Source organism: Oncorhynchus masou, chromosome 32, assembly GCF_036934945.1.
Source record: "Oncorhynchus masou masou isolate Uvic2021 chromosome 32, UVic_Omas_1.1, whole genome shotgun sequence".
In the NCBI taxonomy this organism is placed as follows: Eukaryota; Metazoa; Chordata; class Actinopteri; order Salmoniformes; family Salmonidae; genus Oncorhynchus; species Oncorhynchus masou.
The window spans coordinates 13,386,077-13,405,061 of NC_088243.1; the positions used below are offsets into that span (position 1 = coordinate 13,386,077).

An 18,985-nucleotide genomic window follows, 5' to 3' on the forward strand; every position below is an offset into this window, starting at 1 on the left:
CAGACTGATCCTTTACAGACTGATCCTATTCAGACTGATCCTTTACAGACTGATCCTATACAGACTGATCCTATACAGACAGATCCTATACAAACTGATCCTGCACCAGCTGATCCTATACCAGCTGATCTTATACCAACTGATCCTATACCAACTGATCCTATACCAGCTCCTATCCTAGACAGCCTGCTAACGGAAGATTCAGAAGGTTCTGATGAAGAGAGTGATCAAAGAGTTGCTCTCCCCTCTAAAGTGGTTCTATACAGGAAGAAGGTGCCTCAGGAAGAGTTGTCAAGACATCATACCCTGCGGTGCGCCGAGAGCCATGTTCGATGCAAAAATCTGCACTACCAGCTGGAGAGGATCGCTCGCAAGCGCCATCTACTGGACGCTAAGAGGGAACTGCAGAGGCTAGAGAAGGCCCTGCCACCTGGACAAGAGAGCCCTGTGTCTCCTGGCCTGGGGTCCCCCTCAAGGTCAAGAGGACATCAACCTGTTTTGCGCAGGCATTCTGTCTCATCAGACCTGCTGTCCCGCTTATACCCCCAACACACCCCAATCTTCAGGTCAGCACAAGTAGGCTAGTCTCCCACATAGATATTTATTCAAGCTAATATTTATGTTGTAAATGATAATGTCCTTATCCTTTGTTTTGTTTTCCCCAATAGCCACTTCCTGAAGAGAAACAGACTATCTGAACTGACATTTGGATCCATCTGTTCCAGACAGTGGGTGTCTGATGAATGTCTTCCACGCGAGAGGACAAGGAGTCGCTCCAACACATTCTCCTCAGGAACACAACACAGTAGGCAGGTGCATGGGTACAGGAGTAGAGCAAGTTCCTCAGAGAACCTCAGGCCGCCTGTGAAGGAGGAGGCTCTAGTTCAGCCGCCATGCCATGAAAGACCAGAGAGGAAACCACTGCTTCCTAAACATGGACTTGAATTTGTTCTTGAATGTAATCAGAACCCATCACCAAATGGAGCGACCCTACAGTCAAGCAGTAATGTCATCATAAAGGGACCAACAGTTACAGTAAGCAAATCTATCAGTCAGACTCAGCGGGCTTCATGTCAGGGAGTGAAGAGCCGTCCCCGTGGTAGTAGCAAAGGCTTGGAAACGATCCAGAAGGTCTTATCACGCTCAGTCGGCCCTGGGATAAAGACACCGCTAGCCAGGGTATTTAGAAAACCACCATCAGGGTTGAATATTGGAGGCAGAGGGACCAAGCCTAGTGGTAAAACAGCAAGCCAATTTCACTGGAAACTAAAGCGAGGTGTAGAAGGCATCAAGATGAGCAGGAAGAAATGCACGATGAAAACAGCTGTCTCATGTGAGGACCTTGATCAGAAGAATCCTTCACATGATTGTGGGTGGAGACAAAGACGGTGGCATAGTGCAGAGACTCTGATGAACCAGACCAGCACCCTAAGGTGGGTGGAGAGATCGCAGGGATTGGGACTGGCAGGATCGGAGAAGTATGACGGTGAGGAAGAAGAAAAGGGGGAAGAGGAGGGTGACCACTCCTCAGACTGTGACAGCTTGTTCTCTGTGGACTCCCTGTCCTCAGTCTACGCTACAGCCCTGGCAGAGCAGCTGAAGCAGGAGGAGGCTATCCAGAGCGAAGGAGAGAGTGAAGACAGTCAGATGTTGAAGGACTCACTGACTATGGAGAGCAGAGGGAAGCATATTGCAGCCAGGCCTGCACAGAGACGGACTGTGGTAGTACCTAGTCACTCTGTGGTGAGGGGTCGTCTCAATCCCTCGATTGTAAAAACTATAAACATGGCGTCTGAGATTCAGCCAACTGTAGAGGGAAAAGAAGACATTGGGAAACCTAATGAAATGCCAGCAGAGGCTTCCTGGAGCCATGATAGTGGTCCTAAAACACGAGTCTATAAAGCAACCAGCGCAACCAGGGAATCACTGTACCAGAATCAGCCAGCAACAGAACCCAGGTGTAGGGACCCTGTATCAAAGCTGAGTGAAGAGCTTGGGCATGTCCACACCATGTTGACCAGCAGCCCTTGCTCTCTGGGCAGCTGTAGTGTGGGGGGAGCAGAGAGTTCGCTAGTGCTTACAGATGCATGGTCCTACACTGATGCAGCAGATAGTCCTAGGATCCTTAGGGACTCTGCCGTGTTGAGGAGGAGGATGGTATTTAGTCATGGTGCGTTGGACCTCAACAGTAGTCCTAGCCCCATCAGTGTGGATCTGTCTGACTGTCAGTGTGGATTTGGATCCACTGGATCCTATAGCTCTGCATCAACCGACAGCACAGAGGGCATACATGTTCCAGTAGAGGAACAAAGACTTGGGGTTTCAACTGATTCTTTGAATTTCCCTGATTCTCAGCTTCTCCAAATGTCACCGCTTCATTTGATGATGCCATTGAATCATGAGGCGGTGTGTTGTAAGGGCTATTTTGAACGTCAGTTAGTCAGTTCAGAAGGTTTGCTGAAGGGATCTATTAATGATCCAGGTTTACACCAAAATCAAAGTAGAGATGTCTCAGCAGAGCTTCCTTCACATAGATCTGCATGTGCTCCAACCATTGACTATAAGATTCAATGCAAGCCATCAACATCAACAATGGAGGCTGACATTTTTCATGGGCCTCAGATGCAGCAGGTCACATTATCTCCAGGAGTGATATTTGTGGGAGTAGCAGACCTAACAAACTACACCGATACTAGTTTGTCTACCTACAGTCATCTGTCAAAAGCCAGTCTGTTAACTTACCCTAAAACTGAAAGTGAGATGTTGAATGAGACACCTGCCATCGAAAGTGCCCCAAATAATTATTCTGGAGATAATGAACTATGCAATTTAGATGGAGACATGGAAGAAGTCAGAGAAGAGGAGTTTTGCGAAGCAAGCAATACCAAAGACATATCACTTGAAAGTGAGTTTAAAATTCTGCAAAAGCTTGAAGCCAAAGTCACAGAGCAGGACTGTGTGTTGCCAGAGCAGGACTGTGTGTTGCCAGAGCAGGACTGTGTGTTGCCAGAGCAGGACTGTGTGTTGCCAGAGCAGGACTGTGTGTTGCCAGTGCAGGACTGTGTGTTGCCAGAGCAGGACTGTGTGTTGCCAGAGCATGAGTTTTTCAAAGTGTCTTGTAAAAATTCCATAAAGAAGAACAAAGGCCTGCAGGACAGTTTCATTGGCAGATTTAAAATTCCAAAGAGGAGCAACGGAGGGGACTACTTGACTGTTACAGTAGACAATGCTACGAACAGCCAGGAAGTTATTTCACCAGATGACAACAATAACACCAGTGAATTAAAAGACAAACAAACTTCCTCTGCAGTCGATTCATTTAAACTAAATCTGAGCTGCAATGAAGGTCACTTCCAACCAGATACCTCTGCTTTAGTAGCAATGTCAGTGTCTGTGCACATATCCCATGAAAATCTCTCTCCATGTGGCCATAAAAGCATTGACACGGGTGGCCATAAAGAGTCTCCTTTTGGAGAGAAGGACGTTATTGAAAAGAGAAGAGAAGTAGAACAAGTTGAAGAAAGAGAATTTCAAGGGCGGGGTGAAAAGCTAAACTCAGAAAGCAAGAGAAGAGAAGTAGAGAATGTTAGATTGGGACATCACCATGGCGACAGTAACTGTAGTACATCAGACCACCGAATCTCAGAGGCGATGAAGGAGGATATGAGGATGTCATTTATAGATGGGGGTGGAGACAACAGTAACAGTGAACTGGACAGTCAAAGTAGTCAAATCCTTAATGCCTTGCCAACAAGCAATCCTAACAAATGCGATTCACCAAAAGGTCTACAAGCAGTGAAGGATCATCAAATAGCTGATGATCCACTGGTAATCATTAAGCCAGGCTCTTGTTCAACATCAGAAAAGTCTTGTATCGATTCTGAGATTCTAAAAATGGACAACACGACAGACATGGCAAATGTGAGCCAAGGAAAGGTTCTCAGACACTCTACTTCCATCAAATTAAATTCTATGAATCAACTAAGTTTGATAAGTAAAGAGAATGATCCAGACCATAGGACAAAGATCTCCTCGGAGTCCCAGTTAAGTAAGAGCTTTCAAGAGAACATGAGAGCAGTGCAACTGAAAAATGGAATAACTGATGTTGATGCAAAGGAATACAAGGGTCAGGATGCTTCTGGCTGTTCTGTCATTACACCGAATGCAAGTGTCAATTCTGGTGCAGCATCTTTCACCGTTAAAAGCCATGAGATCCAATTAAGTCTGGCATTGAACAACCGAGGGAAACCTGAATACATCAACAAGCCTGTACTGCTGCCAATGGGATGTTCTTCAATGTCTACTTCCACTTCCACTGCACCCAAAGAATTTGTACTTTCTCAATGGAAAGTGTTTGAAAGGGATGTCCCTTTTTCGCATATGGAGAACATAAAGAAACAAACAGGTCCTGAGAAGTATCATCCTCATCATGCTTGTCTTAGTAATAACGATAAACAAACTGTCAACCAGGCCGCTTCACCTGAGCAAAACCTGAAATCTAGTCCTCTACAACCTCTCCAGAACTGCCCAGGAACAGTGTCCTCAGTGACTACGCCACCCAATGTGGCCTTTGCACATGCAAGGGACCTCATAATGGATTGAGAATATGAGGTTCAAGGCGAAAGCAAGAACCAATGCAAATTGACCTCAACGGGTGCAAGTGGACAACTTTACTTAAATGATTGTCATCGGCATGCTGCTGTAGATTCACTTTCTGTTAAAATCGGGACTCAATGTACACCAGAAAACATTGAGAAGCACCACCACAGTCAACCACTCTCAAATCATTTCTGTGAATCACAGAAGCTACAGGAGAAAGGCAGAAAAAATCACATTGAGGTCAGAAATGAGCTCCAAAAAGACCCTACCTATGCAACAAATCTGAGTCAGGAATTACCACAGTCAAAGTGCTCACTGAGTCAGGAACTACCACAGTCAAAATGCTCACTGAGTCAGGAACTACCACAGTCAAAGTGCTCACTGAGTCAGGAACTACCACAGTCAAACTGCTCACTGAGTCAGGAACTACCACAGTCAAAATGCTCACTGAGTCAGGAACTACCACAGTCAAACTGCTCACTGAGTCAGGAACTACCACAGTCAAACTGCTCACTGAGTCAGGAACTACCACAGTCAAACTGCTCACTGAGTCAGGAACTACCACAGTCAAACTGCTCACTGAGTCAGGAACTACCACAGTCAAAGTGCTCACTGAGTCAGGAACTACCACAGTCAAAATGCTCACTGAGTCAGGAACTACCACAGTCAAACTGCTCACTGAGTCAGGAACTACCACAGTCAAACTGCTCACTGAGTCAGGAACTACCACAGTCAAAGTGCTCACTGAGTCAGGAATTACCACAGTCAAAGTGCTCACTGAGTCAGGAACTACCACAGTCAAACTGCTCACTGAGTCAGGAACTACCACAGTCAAAGTGCTCACTGAGTCAGGAATTACCACAGTCAAAGTGCTCACTGAGTCAGGAACTACCACAGTCAAAGTGCTCACTGAGTCAGGAACTACCACAGTCAAAGTGCTCACTGAGTCAGGAACTACCACTGTCAAACTGCTCACTGAGTCAGGAACGACCACAGTCAAAGTGCTCACTGAGTCAGGAACGACCACAGTCAAAGTGCTCACTGAGTCAGGAACTACCACAGTCAAACTGCTCACTGAGTCAGGAACTACCACAGTCAAAATGCTCACTGAGTCAGGAACGACCACAGTCAAAATGCTCACTGAGTCAGGAACTATCACAGTCAAAGTGCTCACTGAGTCAGGAACTACCACAGTCAAAGTGCTCACTGAGTCAGGAACGACCACAGTCAAAGTGCTCACTGAGTCAGGAACTATCACAGTCAAAGTGCTCACTGAGTCAGGAACGACCACAGTCAAAATGCTCACTGAGTCAGGAACTATCACAGTCAAATTGCTCACTGAGTCAGGAACTACCACAGTCAAAGTGCTCACTGAGTCAGGAACGACCACAGTCAAAGTGCTCACTGAGTCAGGAACTACCACAGTCAAACTGCTCACTGAGTCAGGAACTATCACAGTCAAAGTGCTCACTGAGTCAGGAACGACCACAGTCAAAGTGCTCACTGAGTCAGGAACTACCACAGTCAAACTGCTCACTGAGTCAGGAACGACCACAGTCAAAATGCTCACTGAGTCAGGAACGACCACAGTCAAAATGCTCACTGAGTCAGGAACTACCACAGTCAAAATGCTCACTGAGTCAGGAACGACCACAGTCAAAATGCTCACTGAGTCAGGAATTACCACAGTCAAACTGCTCACTGAGTCAGGAACGACCACAGTCAAAATGCTCACTGAGTCAGGAACGACCACAGTCAAAATGCTCACTGAGTCAGGAACGACCACAGTCAAAATGCTCACTGAGTCAGGAATTACCACAGTCAAAATGCTCACTGAGTCAGGAACGACCACAGTCAAAATGCTCACTGAGTCAGGAACGACCACAGTCAAAATGCTCACTGAGTCAGGAACTACCACAGTCAAACTGCTCACTGAGTCAGGAACTACCACAGTCAAAATGCTCACTGAGTCAGGAATTACCACAGTCAAAGTGCTCACTGAGTCAGGAACTACCACAGTCAAACTGCTCACTGAGTCAGGAACTACCACAGTCAAAATGCTCACTGAGTCAGGAACGACCACAGTCAAAATGCTCACTGAGTCAGGAACTATCACAGTCAAAGTGCTCACTGAGTCAGGAACGACCACAGTCAAAATGCTCACTGAGTCAGGAACGACCACAGTCAAAATGCTCACTGAGTCAGGAACTACCACAGTCAAAATGCTCACTGAGTCAGGAACGACCACAGTCAAAATGCTCACTGAGTCAGGAACTATCACAGTCAAAGTGCTCACTGAGTCAGGAACGACCACAGTCAAAATGCTCACTGAGTCAGGAACTATCACAGTCAAAGTGCTCACTGAGTCAGGAACTACCACAGTCAAAATGCTCACTGAGTCAGGAACTATCACAGTCAAAGTGCTCACTGAGTCAGGAACTACCACAGTCAAAATGCTCACTGAGTCAGGAACGACCACAGTCAAACTGCTCACTGAGTCAGGAACTACCACAGTCAAAGTGCTCACTGAGTCAGGAACTACCACAGTCAAAATGCTCACTGAGTCAGGAACGACGACAGTCAAAATGCTCACTGAGTCAGGAATTACCACAGTCAAAGTGCTCACTGAGTCAGGAACTACCACAGTCAAAGTGCTCACTGAGTCAGGAACTACCACAGTCAAACTGCTCACTGAGTCAGGAACTACCACAGTCAAAATGCTCACTGAGTCAGGAACTACCACAGTCAAAATGCTCATCTGAAACTCAGGTAGACAAATTTCATAAGACTTGTGTGACCGTCGATCCTGATCCTAAAAATAAACATCCCAGTGTAAAACACAAAACATGTCATGTTGAAAAATGGCTGAAGACTCAGTGCAATGTGAGCAACTTTGCCTCTGACAATACCAAAGATTGCCAAATGGCTAAAAATGAAGAAGGGTCAAGGACTGATGGACCTCTGGCAAAATCTCCTGGAACCTTGTTTGACGTACCAAGTAAAATAAATAGTATTGGATCTTCTCCATCCCAAATAACACATGGAAGTAGTGATGCTAATATGAAGATATTGGGTGACATTTGCAGAGATATCATGTCCAGAGAGGGAAATACCAAAACATCTAATTGCAGGCAATCTCATCAGTTCTGTGGCAGTAGTGTTGTTCATTACAAGAAGGGAAAGTCCAAGAGGTTCAGAAGGTCCAAAGCCCAGGCACCTCCTAGCTCATCCTCTGACTCCACACTCAAGTCTTCCTCAGATGAAGAAGAGAAAATACCTCCCAGGTTGGATAAAAACAGGTCTTCATCAACAAGAATGAAGTCAGGAACTCAAACTAATGGAAAATTAGAGGAGATGATTCAATGCAATGGTGGAGAAATGTCTCTAGTGAAAAGACAATCACCACAGTCAAAAGACAATCACACTATGGAAGCTTGTACTGACCAGACCCCATATAAATATGATGATAAAGCTGGAGTTGGCATCAGTTTGGGTCAGAAAGAACACAGCCCCAATGGACAATCACCACATATAGAGAAAAGGACAATTTGGGAGAAAATCATGTCTTCCAGTATCAAAGAAACTGAGATGTCACGCTACACACCAAAGACTCAAGATTTGCCAATGCATTTTGCCTCCAGCGACATCAATCCCTTTGCTCACCAATGGCAAGAAGAAGAGCCAAACCAAAGCTGCTACAAGAACCAGGTGTTTGGAAGTGCCGCCGACATTTCTTGTAAATCACCGCTGCTGGATTCCACTACCAAACATATCACTAGATGCTGCAGTGTCGACAATGGTTTAAACGTGCAGAGCTCTCCTTTCAACTCCCACCTGAGCACTTACGCCAACAACAAGGGACTCTCCAGCACCCCGAGCAGCATGGAGGAAGATTTCAAAGATCAAACGTCCCTCAAAGTCCATCTGAAAGAACTACTAACTAAAGTCTCCGGTGTTGACGATCACAATCAAGTGACTCTGACTATGAGCTGTAACTCATCTTCTTGCTACAATGTATCTGGAGATCTTGGTAACAGCACTGGCCAGGTGGAGGAGATCATGTTGGTTTATGACTCTTCAGAGCGGGCGTTTCAGGGTAACGGGTTTCAGAGGTCTGAAACAAACACCAGATGTGACCAGAGCACCCAGACAACCTTCACTCAAGAAACCACGACTCAGACAACGATCAACCATGGTGATCTACAGAGGAGAAACAACCGTCACAGAAAGAGCAGCACTCAAGTACCAGTGTTGCAGAAGACCACAGAGGCCTGTAGAGAGACCACCACATGGGCCAGCCTTCAGAACATGTCTGAGTATCTCTCACAGCTGATAGTAAACACGTCTGATCTTCTGGGGAATGTTCAGGGTATGAGGTCTGGCGAAAACCTCAAACAAAGCCTGATAAGAAATGTTAAATCTTCATCTCATCTGTACTCCTCCACAGATTGGATGAAGAGAGACTGCTCAACCAAAACTGCAGTAGATATTGGGATCCAGACCGAAAAGATTTTAACACCCGTTCAAGACAAAATGTCTATCCCCCAAACTCTGTCCACAGAGAGGTCCAAAGCCCATGAAGTTAATGTGATAGTCAAAGTGATTGGCTCAGAAGTTCTCACTGTGTCACGAGACAAAGGGCTTCCTCTTCAACATCAACTCAAGAAAAACCTGGATGATAATATTCAGAGCATGCCTGACCTGCGACTCAATGGCTCCACTGTTAACCAAAGATCTATCTTGGAACCAGAGAGTCTCCCACACAAAGTCCCTTCCCTGGAGACTGTCCAACGCCACAATCATTCAAATCCTGCCATTTGTCATATAAGCAATGAGGACTGCAATCCTGAAAGAGTGTCCTCCTCCAAAAGCTTGGGAGTATCTGAAGTCTGCCATCATTTGTCAGAAATACTCAGACCAGAATGCCATAATATCTTGAGAAGGAGTGACCCTGCAATAGGCTATAGAAAACAAGTGAGCTTCACAGACCGTGCATGCTCACCCATTCTCACTGTGAGTCCCAGGGCTGGTTCCAACCAGAGCAGAATAAAGTATTTACAGAGTCCCAAAGAAGAACAGAAGTTTGAGACGCAAAATAGAAGTAAGCACCACATTTCGAACCAGTCAGCACTTTGTTTAAGTTACAGCGGACACAAAACATGCATGTCTTTCATAAAGAATGATAATATATCAGGACATGACTCCCTTCATCTGTGTGAGAAGCCAGGTGACAACTCCACCACAAAATCAATGGGATTGATATTCCTCGAGAATGTGAGTGCCCTCAGCCAGTCAAGACCAAAAGGGTCTGATGGATGCTCAGAAAGTCTTAGTTCGTCCATCGACAATTACATCCACAATGAAACCAGCATTGTCATCCAGGACGAAGAAAAGGAAATGAGCATATGGCACAAAACCAGGCAACGTCCAATATGGTCCCTTCCTTCTGTTCTAAGCAGTAACCGAGTCGCTATGCAGAACCACACCTCTCTCGTCTTTAGTCAGACTAGTGAGTCCAAACAGGAGGAGAAATCCTTCTCTACTTTTGGAGATCAACTAAGCTACAGAAGACATTCAATAGATTACCACAACAGTAGATCATCAGAGCGTCCAGTGGAGCAATTCACTGGTGTTTATGAACATTCCCCTATCAGTGACAGCACCATCCATGTTCAGGAGGATGACATGGTGGTGTTGGGCCCAAGCGAGTGCAACACAGACATTCTAGTGAACACCAACCCAGTCACCCACACTCCCAACTTCCAACACTCCCCACATCAGCTAGATCACCAGCGGCTCCCTGAGGACCTACCTGTGCACAACAAGTTCACCAACTGGTCTGGTATCAGTCAGCATCCCTCTGAGATAGGACGGACTAATAGTTTAATGAAACCAGCCGCGTATCTACCTACTGGTCATGAAGCACAGAGGAACCAGCCAGAGTGGGCTGAGCTGGAGAGCCAGGAGTCAGAGTCCAGCTTGAGTCCAGAGCCCATGTTCCATAAGGACAAGAAGACAAGAGAGATAGAGAGGCTCCGTAAAGAGCGCGAGCAGGTCATGGCTACGGTCCAACTGAACATGAACCCTCATCCTCTGACCGTGGAGCTGACTGAAGCCAAGCTGCACTACGGTCTGGGAGAGATGGACACGTTGTTAAAGATGCTGACATCTGGTGGAACCAAGGAGGAGGAACCGTCCCCTGTCCCTACCAAACAGCAGCTCTATGACCAGTAAGGTTAAATGTCCCTAAGGATGTGATTGTGTTGATATTGTGATGTAATTAGATGAATTTAAAATTGTAGTTTATAAAATGTAAATGATTCCCTATGTTCCTCTTGTATCAGGCACCGGAGGAGCATTGAGAGTTTGAGAAAGGACAGGGAAGCTCAGCTTCAGACCTGCCGTAGGACTCGCAGCCTCAGCCCTAGCAAGCACCACTTCACTCGTTCCCCTCCTCAACCCAGATCCACTCCTCAAAAAGACCCCAGAGTTTCAGCCCTGCCCAGTTGCTACAGAGGCTACCTTCAACAGCTCCGTCAGGAGGTAGTGAGGAGCAGTATGTAAGACACTCCACAATCCACACCAAGTCACATTTTGGTTTTGATTATTTCTATGTTGCTCAACGGTTTTCCATGTCCAATTCTCAAGTGTCTGAAGTGTAAAACATTTTGTGACAAATATTATTTTAAAAATGACTTTATACAGTTGTTGATTGATTGATTCATCAATTGATTGATTGTAAATCTTCCTCATCTTCCCCAGGATTCCAGATCCACCCAGAGGAGAGGGTGAATATCCCCCTGAGATAGAGCATCTTCTGCGTGACTACGGCCGTGCCCGTGAGGAGGCCATGACAGAGATATCCCGTGCACGGGAACGGCTCCGCGAGAAGACAGAGCAGGAGAAAAGACGGCTCCAGCAACAGACTCTGTCTCAGATGGTCAATGTTAGTCACAGCAAGAAGCCATAGTTTCACACTCCATAGACAGTTGAAAGCCCAAGATGTGTTCAGCAGATTTTCTCCATGGATTGTTTTATTTTTTCACATCGACTAGAAGGCGGAGCTCTTTTTCATGGATCCGGCACAAAGGACCATGAAAAAAAACTCACCTTATAGTCAGAGACTTACGTTGTCCTCTGATCAGTTGCTGTTTTCCTAAAACATCTTTCTCTCTTCTCTGTCAACTGATCATTTATTCACATTTAGGATGACTTGCGGTATCGGACCAGAGTCAGCAGCAGTACACTGTACACTGGGTTGAGTCTGAGCCTATCCTCTGGACCAACCTCTGGCTACAACAGTGGCAACACAGCTCAGCTGAGGGACGGCAGTAGACCCCCACTGACACAGGAGGTGCTGTACTAGTCTTTGAAGATGTTTTTGCTGCTTTTTTAATGTTAAGGCTCGGGACAATACTGCCCCCTTTGGATGAATTGTGTGCCCAGAGTAAACTAAAAAAAAAAGTGTCAAAAATTGCTAATATATGCATATAATAATTATTACTGAATAGAAAACACTCTAAAGCTTCCAAAACCGTTCGAATTATGTCTGTATGTAAAGCAGAACTCACAGGGCAGCCATTCTCCCAAACTCTCTCTCTCTCCTAAGAAAGTTGCTCCAACTTTGACGTCATCGCCCCCACCCTTCCCAACCAGCTACGGATCTGGGAACAGGTTTTATCTCTTCAGTGAGACGTGGAACGGAGAAAATAGCACGAGCTTTGACTGCTTGGCGGGCAAAATACTGAGGTGTCACGAGTTTTCAGGTGCGCGCTCTGTGAAAAGGGTCTTTTTGTTCCAGCTTGCTTGAGGAGAGTTCGTTATGTTTGATTTAATCGCCAATTGTTTTGTACGTTAAAAACATGCTAAAGCTTGATTCTGCACTTAGTTTGACCAGTTTAGTCGACATATAATATGTAAATTTGAAGTTTTGATGCGCAATTTTCGTGATCAGAAGCCCTTTTTGGGGTAATTCACCTGAAGATGTTAGCATTTGCTAATACAAAGACACACCAACAGCAACCAAACGTTATATTAGGTAAGTATAACTCCTTCCACGACATTCTTGTCGAAGACCATCAAAGGTAAGGGAATATTTATGTTATAAAATTGTATTTTTGTCGACTCCAACATAGTAGAGAAATAATGCTAATGCCTGAGCGCCGTCTCAGATTATTGAATAGTGAACGAATTCTGTAACGTTAAAAATAAATGTAACACAGCGTTTGCATTAAGAAGAAGTGTATCTTTCTAAATATATGTAGAACATGTATATTTAGTCAAAGTTTATGATGTTTATTGCTGTTATCTGGCGTTAGCTGCCGGAGCAATTTATAATTTCTCCGGACATTTCTGCTGCATTTTTTGAACATGGCTCAATGTAAACAGAGATTTATGGATATAAATTGCATATTATTGAAAAAAAACATAAATGTACTGTGTAACATGTGCTATTACTGTCATCTGATGAAGATTTTCAAAGGGTTAGTGAATTATTTTTCTTTTAATCCTGGGTTTGTGATTGTGCTATTTTGCAGAGCAATGTGGCTACATATTGTATGCTCTCCTAGTGGTGGTTTAACATACATATGTGCTATGTTTTCGCTGTGAAACATTTTCAAATTCTGACACACTGGGTAGATGAACAAGGTGTTTATCTTTCATTTAAGCTATTGGACTTGTTAATGTGTGGAGGTTAAATATTTTTAAGAATATGTTTGCTTTCCCTGCGCCAACGTTTGAGCTGAAGGGGGGGGGGGGTGTTCCCAGTTGGGAACCTGCAGCCCCTTCAGGTTAAGCCCAGGGACTGCACTTGAAAACAGGCACATTTACAGTAATATTGATTCATTTGCACTGTCCCTGAACAACTAAATTCAATAAAGTAAAGTTAATCCTAATGGCTGGTTCATAGTCAATTTGACAACAGGTCTATAGAGCACAACACTCTTAGAAAAAAGGGTTCCAAAAGGGTTCTTCTGCTTTCCCCATAGCAGAACCCTCTTTGGTTCCAGATAGAAGCCTTTTCTTATAGGCAGAACAATTTTGGGTTCCATAAGGAATCCTCTGTAGAAAGGGCCCTACATGTAACCCAAAACAGTTCTACCTGGAACCAAAAGGGTTCTTCTCCCTGGAACCAAAAAGGGTTCTTCAAATGGTTATTCTATGGAGACAGCCGAAGAACCCTTTTAGGCTCTAGATAGCATATTTTTTCCCAAGTGTGAAGAATATTACACATATCTATGGACAGTTGGTAGACTTACTGTAAATTAACCTTAAGGGTGTTGGAACTTACAGCACACTACATTCACTATGGTGCAATGCATCAGACAATTGTTTAATCAAATCAAATTGTATTTGTCACGTAGACATGTTTAGCAGATGTTATTGCTGGTGTAGCAAAATGCTTGTGTTTCTAGCTCCAACAGTGCAGTAATATCAAACAATTCACAACAATACACACAGCCTAAAAGTAAAATAATGAAATTAAGGAATATAGAAATATTATTCAGTGTGTCAATGTGTTTGTATCCGTCCCTATTCAAATAGACCAGGAATAAATAAAGAGCCCTAATGAGTTCCCTGTGTTGTTTTTGTCTGGTGCCAGGTCACTGAGGTCCTGGGTGATGGGCTGAAGGTCAGGTCTCGCCCTCCCATCTGTGGTTCTCAGAGTGTGAAGACCCAGAGTGCCTGGCTCTCTGCCCAGGGTGAGGACTGACTCACCACCACAAGACAGCAACCACTCTCAACATCTTCATCACACGTTCAACTGACTCAAAAAGGCTGTTATTTAGCCAGTACAGGATCACTATGAAATGATAATAAGACATTCAAGGGGGGGGGGGGGGGGGCCTTCGTCAGAGCTTTACGTATCTACCTCACTTCCTTCGTCAGAGCTTTACATATCGGCCTCACAGACTTCGTCAGAGCTTTATGTATCGACCTCACTTCCTTCGTCAGAGCTTTATGTATCGACCTCACTTCCTTCGTCAGAGCTTTATGTATCGACCTCACTTCCTTCGTCAGAGCTTTATGTATCGACCTCACAGTCTTCGTCAGAGCTTTACATATCGACCTCACGGCCTTCGTCAAAGCTTTATGTATCGACCTCACAGACTTCGTCAGAGCTTTATGTATCGACCTCACTTCCTTCGTCAGAGCTTTATGTATCGACCTCACTTCCTTCGTCAGAGCTTTATGTATTGACCTCACAGACTTCGTCAGAGCTTTATGTATCGACCTCACTTCCTTCGTCAGAGCTTTATGTATCGACCTCACGGCCTTCGTCAGAGCTTTACGTATCGACCTCACTTCCTTCGTCAGAGCTTTATGTATCGACCTCACGGCCTTCGTCAGAGCTTTATGTATCGACCTCACTTCCTTCGTCAGAGCTTTATGTATCGACCTCACGGCCTTCGTCAGAGCTTTATGTATCGACCTCACTTCCTTCGTCAGAGCTTTATGTATCGACCTCACGGCCTTCGTCAGAGCTTTACGTATCGACCTCACTTCCTTCGTCAGAGCTTTATGTATCGACCTCACTTCCTTCGTCAGAGCTTTATGTATCAACCTCACTTCCTTCGTCAGAGCTTTATGTATCGACCTCACGGCCTTCGTCAGAGCTTTACATATCGACCTCACTTCCTTCGTCAGAGCTTTATGTATCGACCTCACTTCCTTCGTCAGAGCTTTATGTATCGACCTCACATCCTTCGTCAGAGCTTTACGTATCTACCTCACATCCTTCGTCAGAGCTTTACGTATCTACCCCACGGCCTTCGTCAAGATTGTCAAGAGCAGTGTGCGGGTTCCTTCTTTTTTTCTACTTTGTTTTTAATACCTATTATAACCATGTGTATGTCTTTTCTATTATGTATTTTCTAGATGTATGTCTGGAGCCTGGTGTGTCAGGGTATGACCCTCTGATGTCATCCTCACCGTCATCTCCTACGAATCTACGACAGCGCACCTCCTCTTTTGGCTCCGCCTCGTCCATATCAACAGCCTATCAGGACTTCACTTCCTGTCTGCTTGGTCGAGCTATGGCTGAGGTACAATTCAAATAAACTTTATAGAATAACACAAGACAGCAAAAATACACATTTCCAATTTACCTTGGACTATGTACTTGTTCATTGTTGCACATTTGCTAAAATAAGAAACATGTTCTCACCTGTGCCCCAGGTGCGCTTGGCTGCTGCTAGTGACATGGGGAACCTAGTGATGGGGAAAGCTGCAGCTGGTTGGAGGTGAGTTGCATCATGGTTTCTCCTTTATTACATTCAGGTTAACCAATAGTAAACCATGTTATAACTAGCTACACTCCCAGCAGGTTGTAATGATGTGATTTCAACCGGCTTTTCCCACTGGGTTTATATTACAGATTGTGTATTTGCAACCTTCCTGTCCTCTCTCTCTATCAGGTACCAGGGCGTGGAGCGAGGTGTCCAGGCCTTCTACAAGCCCTCCTCCAGCCCATCTGTGCACTGTTTCCTTGGGGCGGTGGAGCTGGAGAGGCCCCTGGCCAGCCTGTGGAGCATGGTCCGAGACCACTCCAAGACCCACCTGTACCATGAGGCTATCCGGTCTGCCTGGACACGACCACTAGATGACAGCACTCAGTTGGGTTAGTCTGCTGCCTGGAGTATAGCAGAGTTGGAGTTAATTCACTACTTAAAACTGGTGAAAGCCTTCAATGGGGCTGCCCATACTAAAACACGCTTTGTAGCAAATGCACCATCTATCTATCGCTATGAGTCAATTCCATTTCACTTCAGTCAATTACTTCCAGGAAGTAAACTGAAATTCAGATTTCAATTGTAATTTTTCCTCATGCTTTTCCATGTGTCTCTCCTCATCAGTCTACCTGCTGACAGACCCATCCAGCTGCCACCTCAAACAGCCCAGAGACTTCTGCTGCATCAGCACCAGTCACAACAGGTCAGTAGGGTCAGAGTTCAGGGGTCAGTCAGGGGACCTGCAGCTGAATTCCAAGTTTCAACTTACCAAGTTCAAAGTTTAAACTTACCTGCTCCTTCTTACCAAGATTTGTTTTGAATGTTCAACTGGAATGAGGGGGACAGAAGACCTCCTCGTTTCAGGGGCAATGATACAATGCATTCTTACTGTCATATAGCTAGGGCCAGGAGTTTTCCTTGTCTACAGCAAGAGACTGACTACTAACTCAGTGCCCTTCTCTCTCTCTCCTAGGATGAGCTGTGTGTGCTGGCCATGCAGTCAGTCTTCGAGGAGTCTCTTCCTCGGCCCAGTGTAGAGGCTGTCCGAGGGGAGATGTTGCCTAGCGCCTGGGTCCTTCAGCCAATCACACGTCACATCCGAGAGGTCGTCAGAGTCATCTACCTACTGCAGGTGAGATAGGAATCAGGTTACTATGACAACATAAAGTGGTCTGAAAAAGCTATCAGTCAATCAATCAATCAATTCAACAAAATTATTCATCAATCCAGTTTTACATCAACAGATGTCTGAAAGTTCTTAAAATCAATCAATCAATTCATCAAAATGATTCATCAATCCAGTTTTACATCAACAGATGTCTGGAAGTTCTTAAAATCAATCAATCATTTCATCAAAATGATTCATCAATCCAGTTTTTCATCAACAGATGTAAGAGTTCTTAAGAGTACTTTAGATACAGATATGCCTAATGATTCCTCATCGCCTTGTGGAATCACTCTTCCTCTCTCTTTTAGTTTCTTCCTCCCCCTCTCTTTTCCATCCCTCCCTTGACTCACTTTTTGTCCTCCTTTGTTTCAGGTGGACCTGGGCACTCCATCCCTTCCTCAGAGACTGTTGGGATCAGTGGCTCGGAGACAGGCGTCCGTCCTGGCTGAGCTCGACTCCCGTTTCTCTTTGTGAGACTGACTGCATGGTCAGGGTCGTGTTCATTAGGCACCAAAAGGAAGAAAACAGACTGAAACATGGAGGGACTAACTGGATTTTACCAATAAGAAATGCACATTTTCTTTTTCCGTTGCAAAACATGTTGCTACAATGTGCCCCAATGAACACGACCCAGATCAGCTGTCCAATTAGAACACAGATTTCGTCTCTCATTGCAAAACGTTTTGCTATGGTGTGCCCTAAATGCAAAGAGCATATTTTATTTTCCTGTATAAACTTGACATTTAGTCTGTACATACTCAAAGCTTGTCGCTTCTTCCTTCCAGTATTAGTTTGGCTTTGTAAATATTATGTATATTAATTGTAAAATTGAATGTTATCCTGTTCCTGAGTAGGCCTATAGCCAAAGTTCCCTCAACTAAAAATGTGTCACTGAGCAAATTTACGGTCTGCTGAGCATAAACTTGAACATTGTGAAAATTCTGTGAAACCAGCGCATGTTTTATTTTTGTAATATGTATTTTTTACTTTGATCACTTTTTCTCCCCAATTCCGTGTTATCCAATTGGTAGTTACAGTCTTGTCTAATCGCTGCAATTCCCGTACGTACTCGGGAGAGACGAAGGTCGAGAGCTGTGCGTCCTCCGATTCACAACCCAACCAAGCCGCACTGCTTCTTGACACAATGCCTACTTAACTCGGAAGCCAGCCGCACCAATGTGTCAGAGGAAGCACAGTGCACCAGGCAAGCTCTACGCCCGGCCTGCCACAGGAGACGCTAGTGCATGATAGGACAAGGACATCCCTGCAAGCCAAACCTTCCCCTAACCCAGACGACGCTGGGCCAATTGTGCGCCACCCCATGGGTCTCCTGAACTCGAACCCAGAATCTCTAAGTGGCACAGCTAGCACTGCAATGTAGTGCCTTAGACCACTGAGCCACTCAGGAGGCCCGGCACGTTTTTTACTGTGAACACTGAGGCTGTACCAGCTTTAAGTTACAGTTTTAACAGTGGTCAAGTAGGCTACTATTTGGTCATTATGTAGGCCTACCAGAGTGGTCGACCATCAAAAACAATGGAGAAAATGCATCCGCACTGCTTCTTTAACACAGCGCGCCTCCAACCCGGATGCCAGCCGCACAAATGTGTCAGAGGAAACATTGTGCACCTGGCTACCTTGGTTAGTGCGCACTGCACCCGGCCCACCACAGGAGTCACTGCTGCGCAATGAGACAAGGATATCTCTACCAGACGACGCTAGGACAATTGTGCATCGCCCCACGGACCTCCCGGTCACGGCCACCCAGAAGGCTGAAATCTGGAGTTTACATACACCTTAGCCAAATACATTTAAACTCAGTTTTTCACAATTCCTGACATTTAATCCTAGTACCACCACTTTATTTTAAGAATGTGAAATGTCAGAATAATCAACTTTTATTTCATTCATCACATTCCCAGTGGGTCAGAAGTTTGCATACACTCAATTAGTATTTGATAGCATTGCCTTTAAATTGTTTAAC

General features: G+C 45.1%; 2 protein-coding genes across 3 annotated transcripts; both read left to right on the forward strand.

The window, feature by feature from the left end:
- The first annotated feature begins 5,039 nt into the window (after positions 1 to 5,039).
- si:ch73-160p18.3 (serine-rich adhesin for platelets) lies at positions 5,040 to 7,361 on the forward strand. Its single transcript, XM_064955794.1, has one exon. It carries the CDS (start codon positions 5,040 to 5,042, stop codon positions 7,359 to 7,361), a length of 2,322 nt encoding a protein of 773 aa, XP_064811866.1.
- On the forward strand, positions 7,272 to 17,957 carry LOC135525609 (stAR-related lipid transfer protein 9-like). Of its 2 annotated transcripts, XM_064953330.1 has the most exons (11): positions 7,272 to 10,829; positions 10,944 to 11,159; positions 11,362 to 11,545; positions 11,807 to 11,953; positions 14,204 to 14,303; positions 15,481 to 15,647; positions 15,781 to 15,845; positions 16,020 to 16,222; positions 16,458 to 16,536; positions 16,807 to 16,965; positions 17,374 to 17,957. In XM_064953330.1, the coding sequence occupies exons 1-10, from the start codon at positions 7,522 to 7,524 to the stop codon at positions 16,868 to 16,870; spliced, it is 4,533 nt and encodes a 1,510-aa protein (XP_064809402.1). In that variant the 5' UTR covers positions 7,272 to 7,521; the 3' UTR covers positions 16,871 to 16,965; positions 17,374 to 17,957. The 2 variants fall into 2 exon arrangements, with proteins under 2 accessions (XP_064809402.1, XP_064809403.1); XM_064953331.1 differs by lacking the exons at positions 14,204 to 14,303; positions 15,781 to 15,845; positions 16,020 to 16,222; ... (1 more) ...; positions 16,807 to 16,965; positions 17,374 to 17,957 and having other exon boundaries at positions 15,481 to 15,603.
- The last annotated feature ends 1,028 nt before the right edge of the window (positions 17,958 to 18,985 follow it).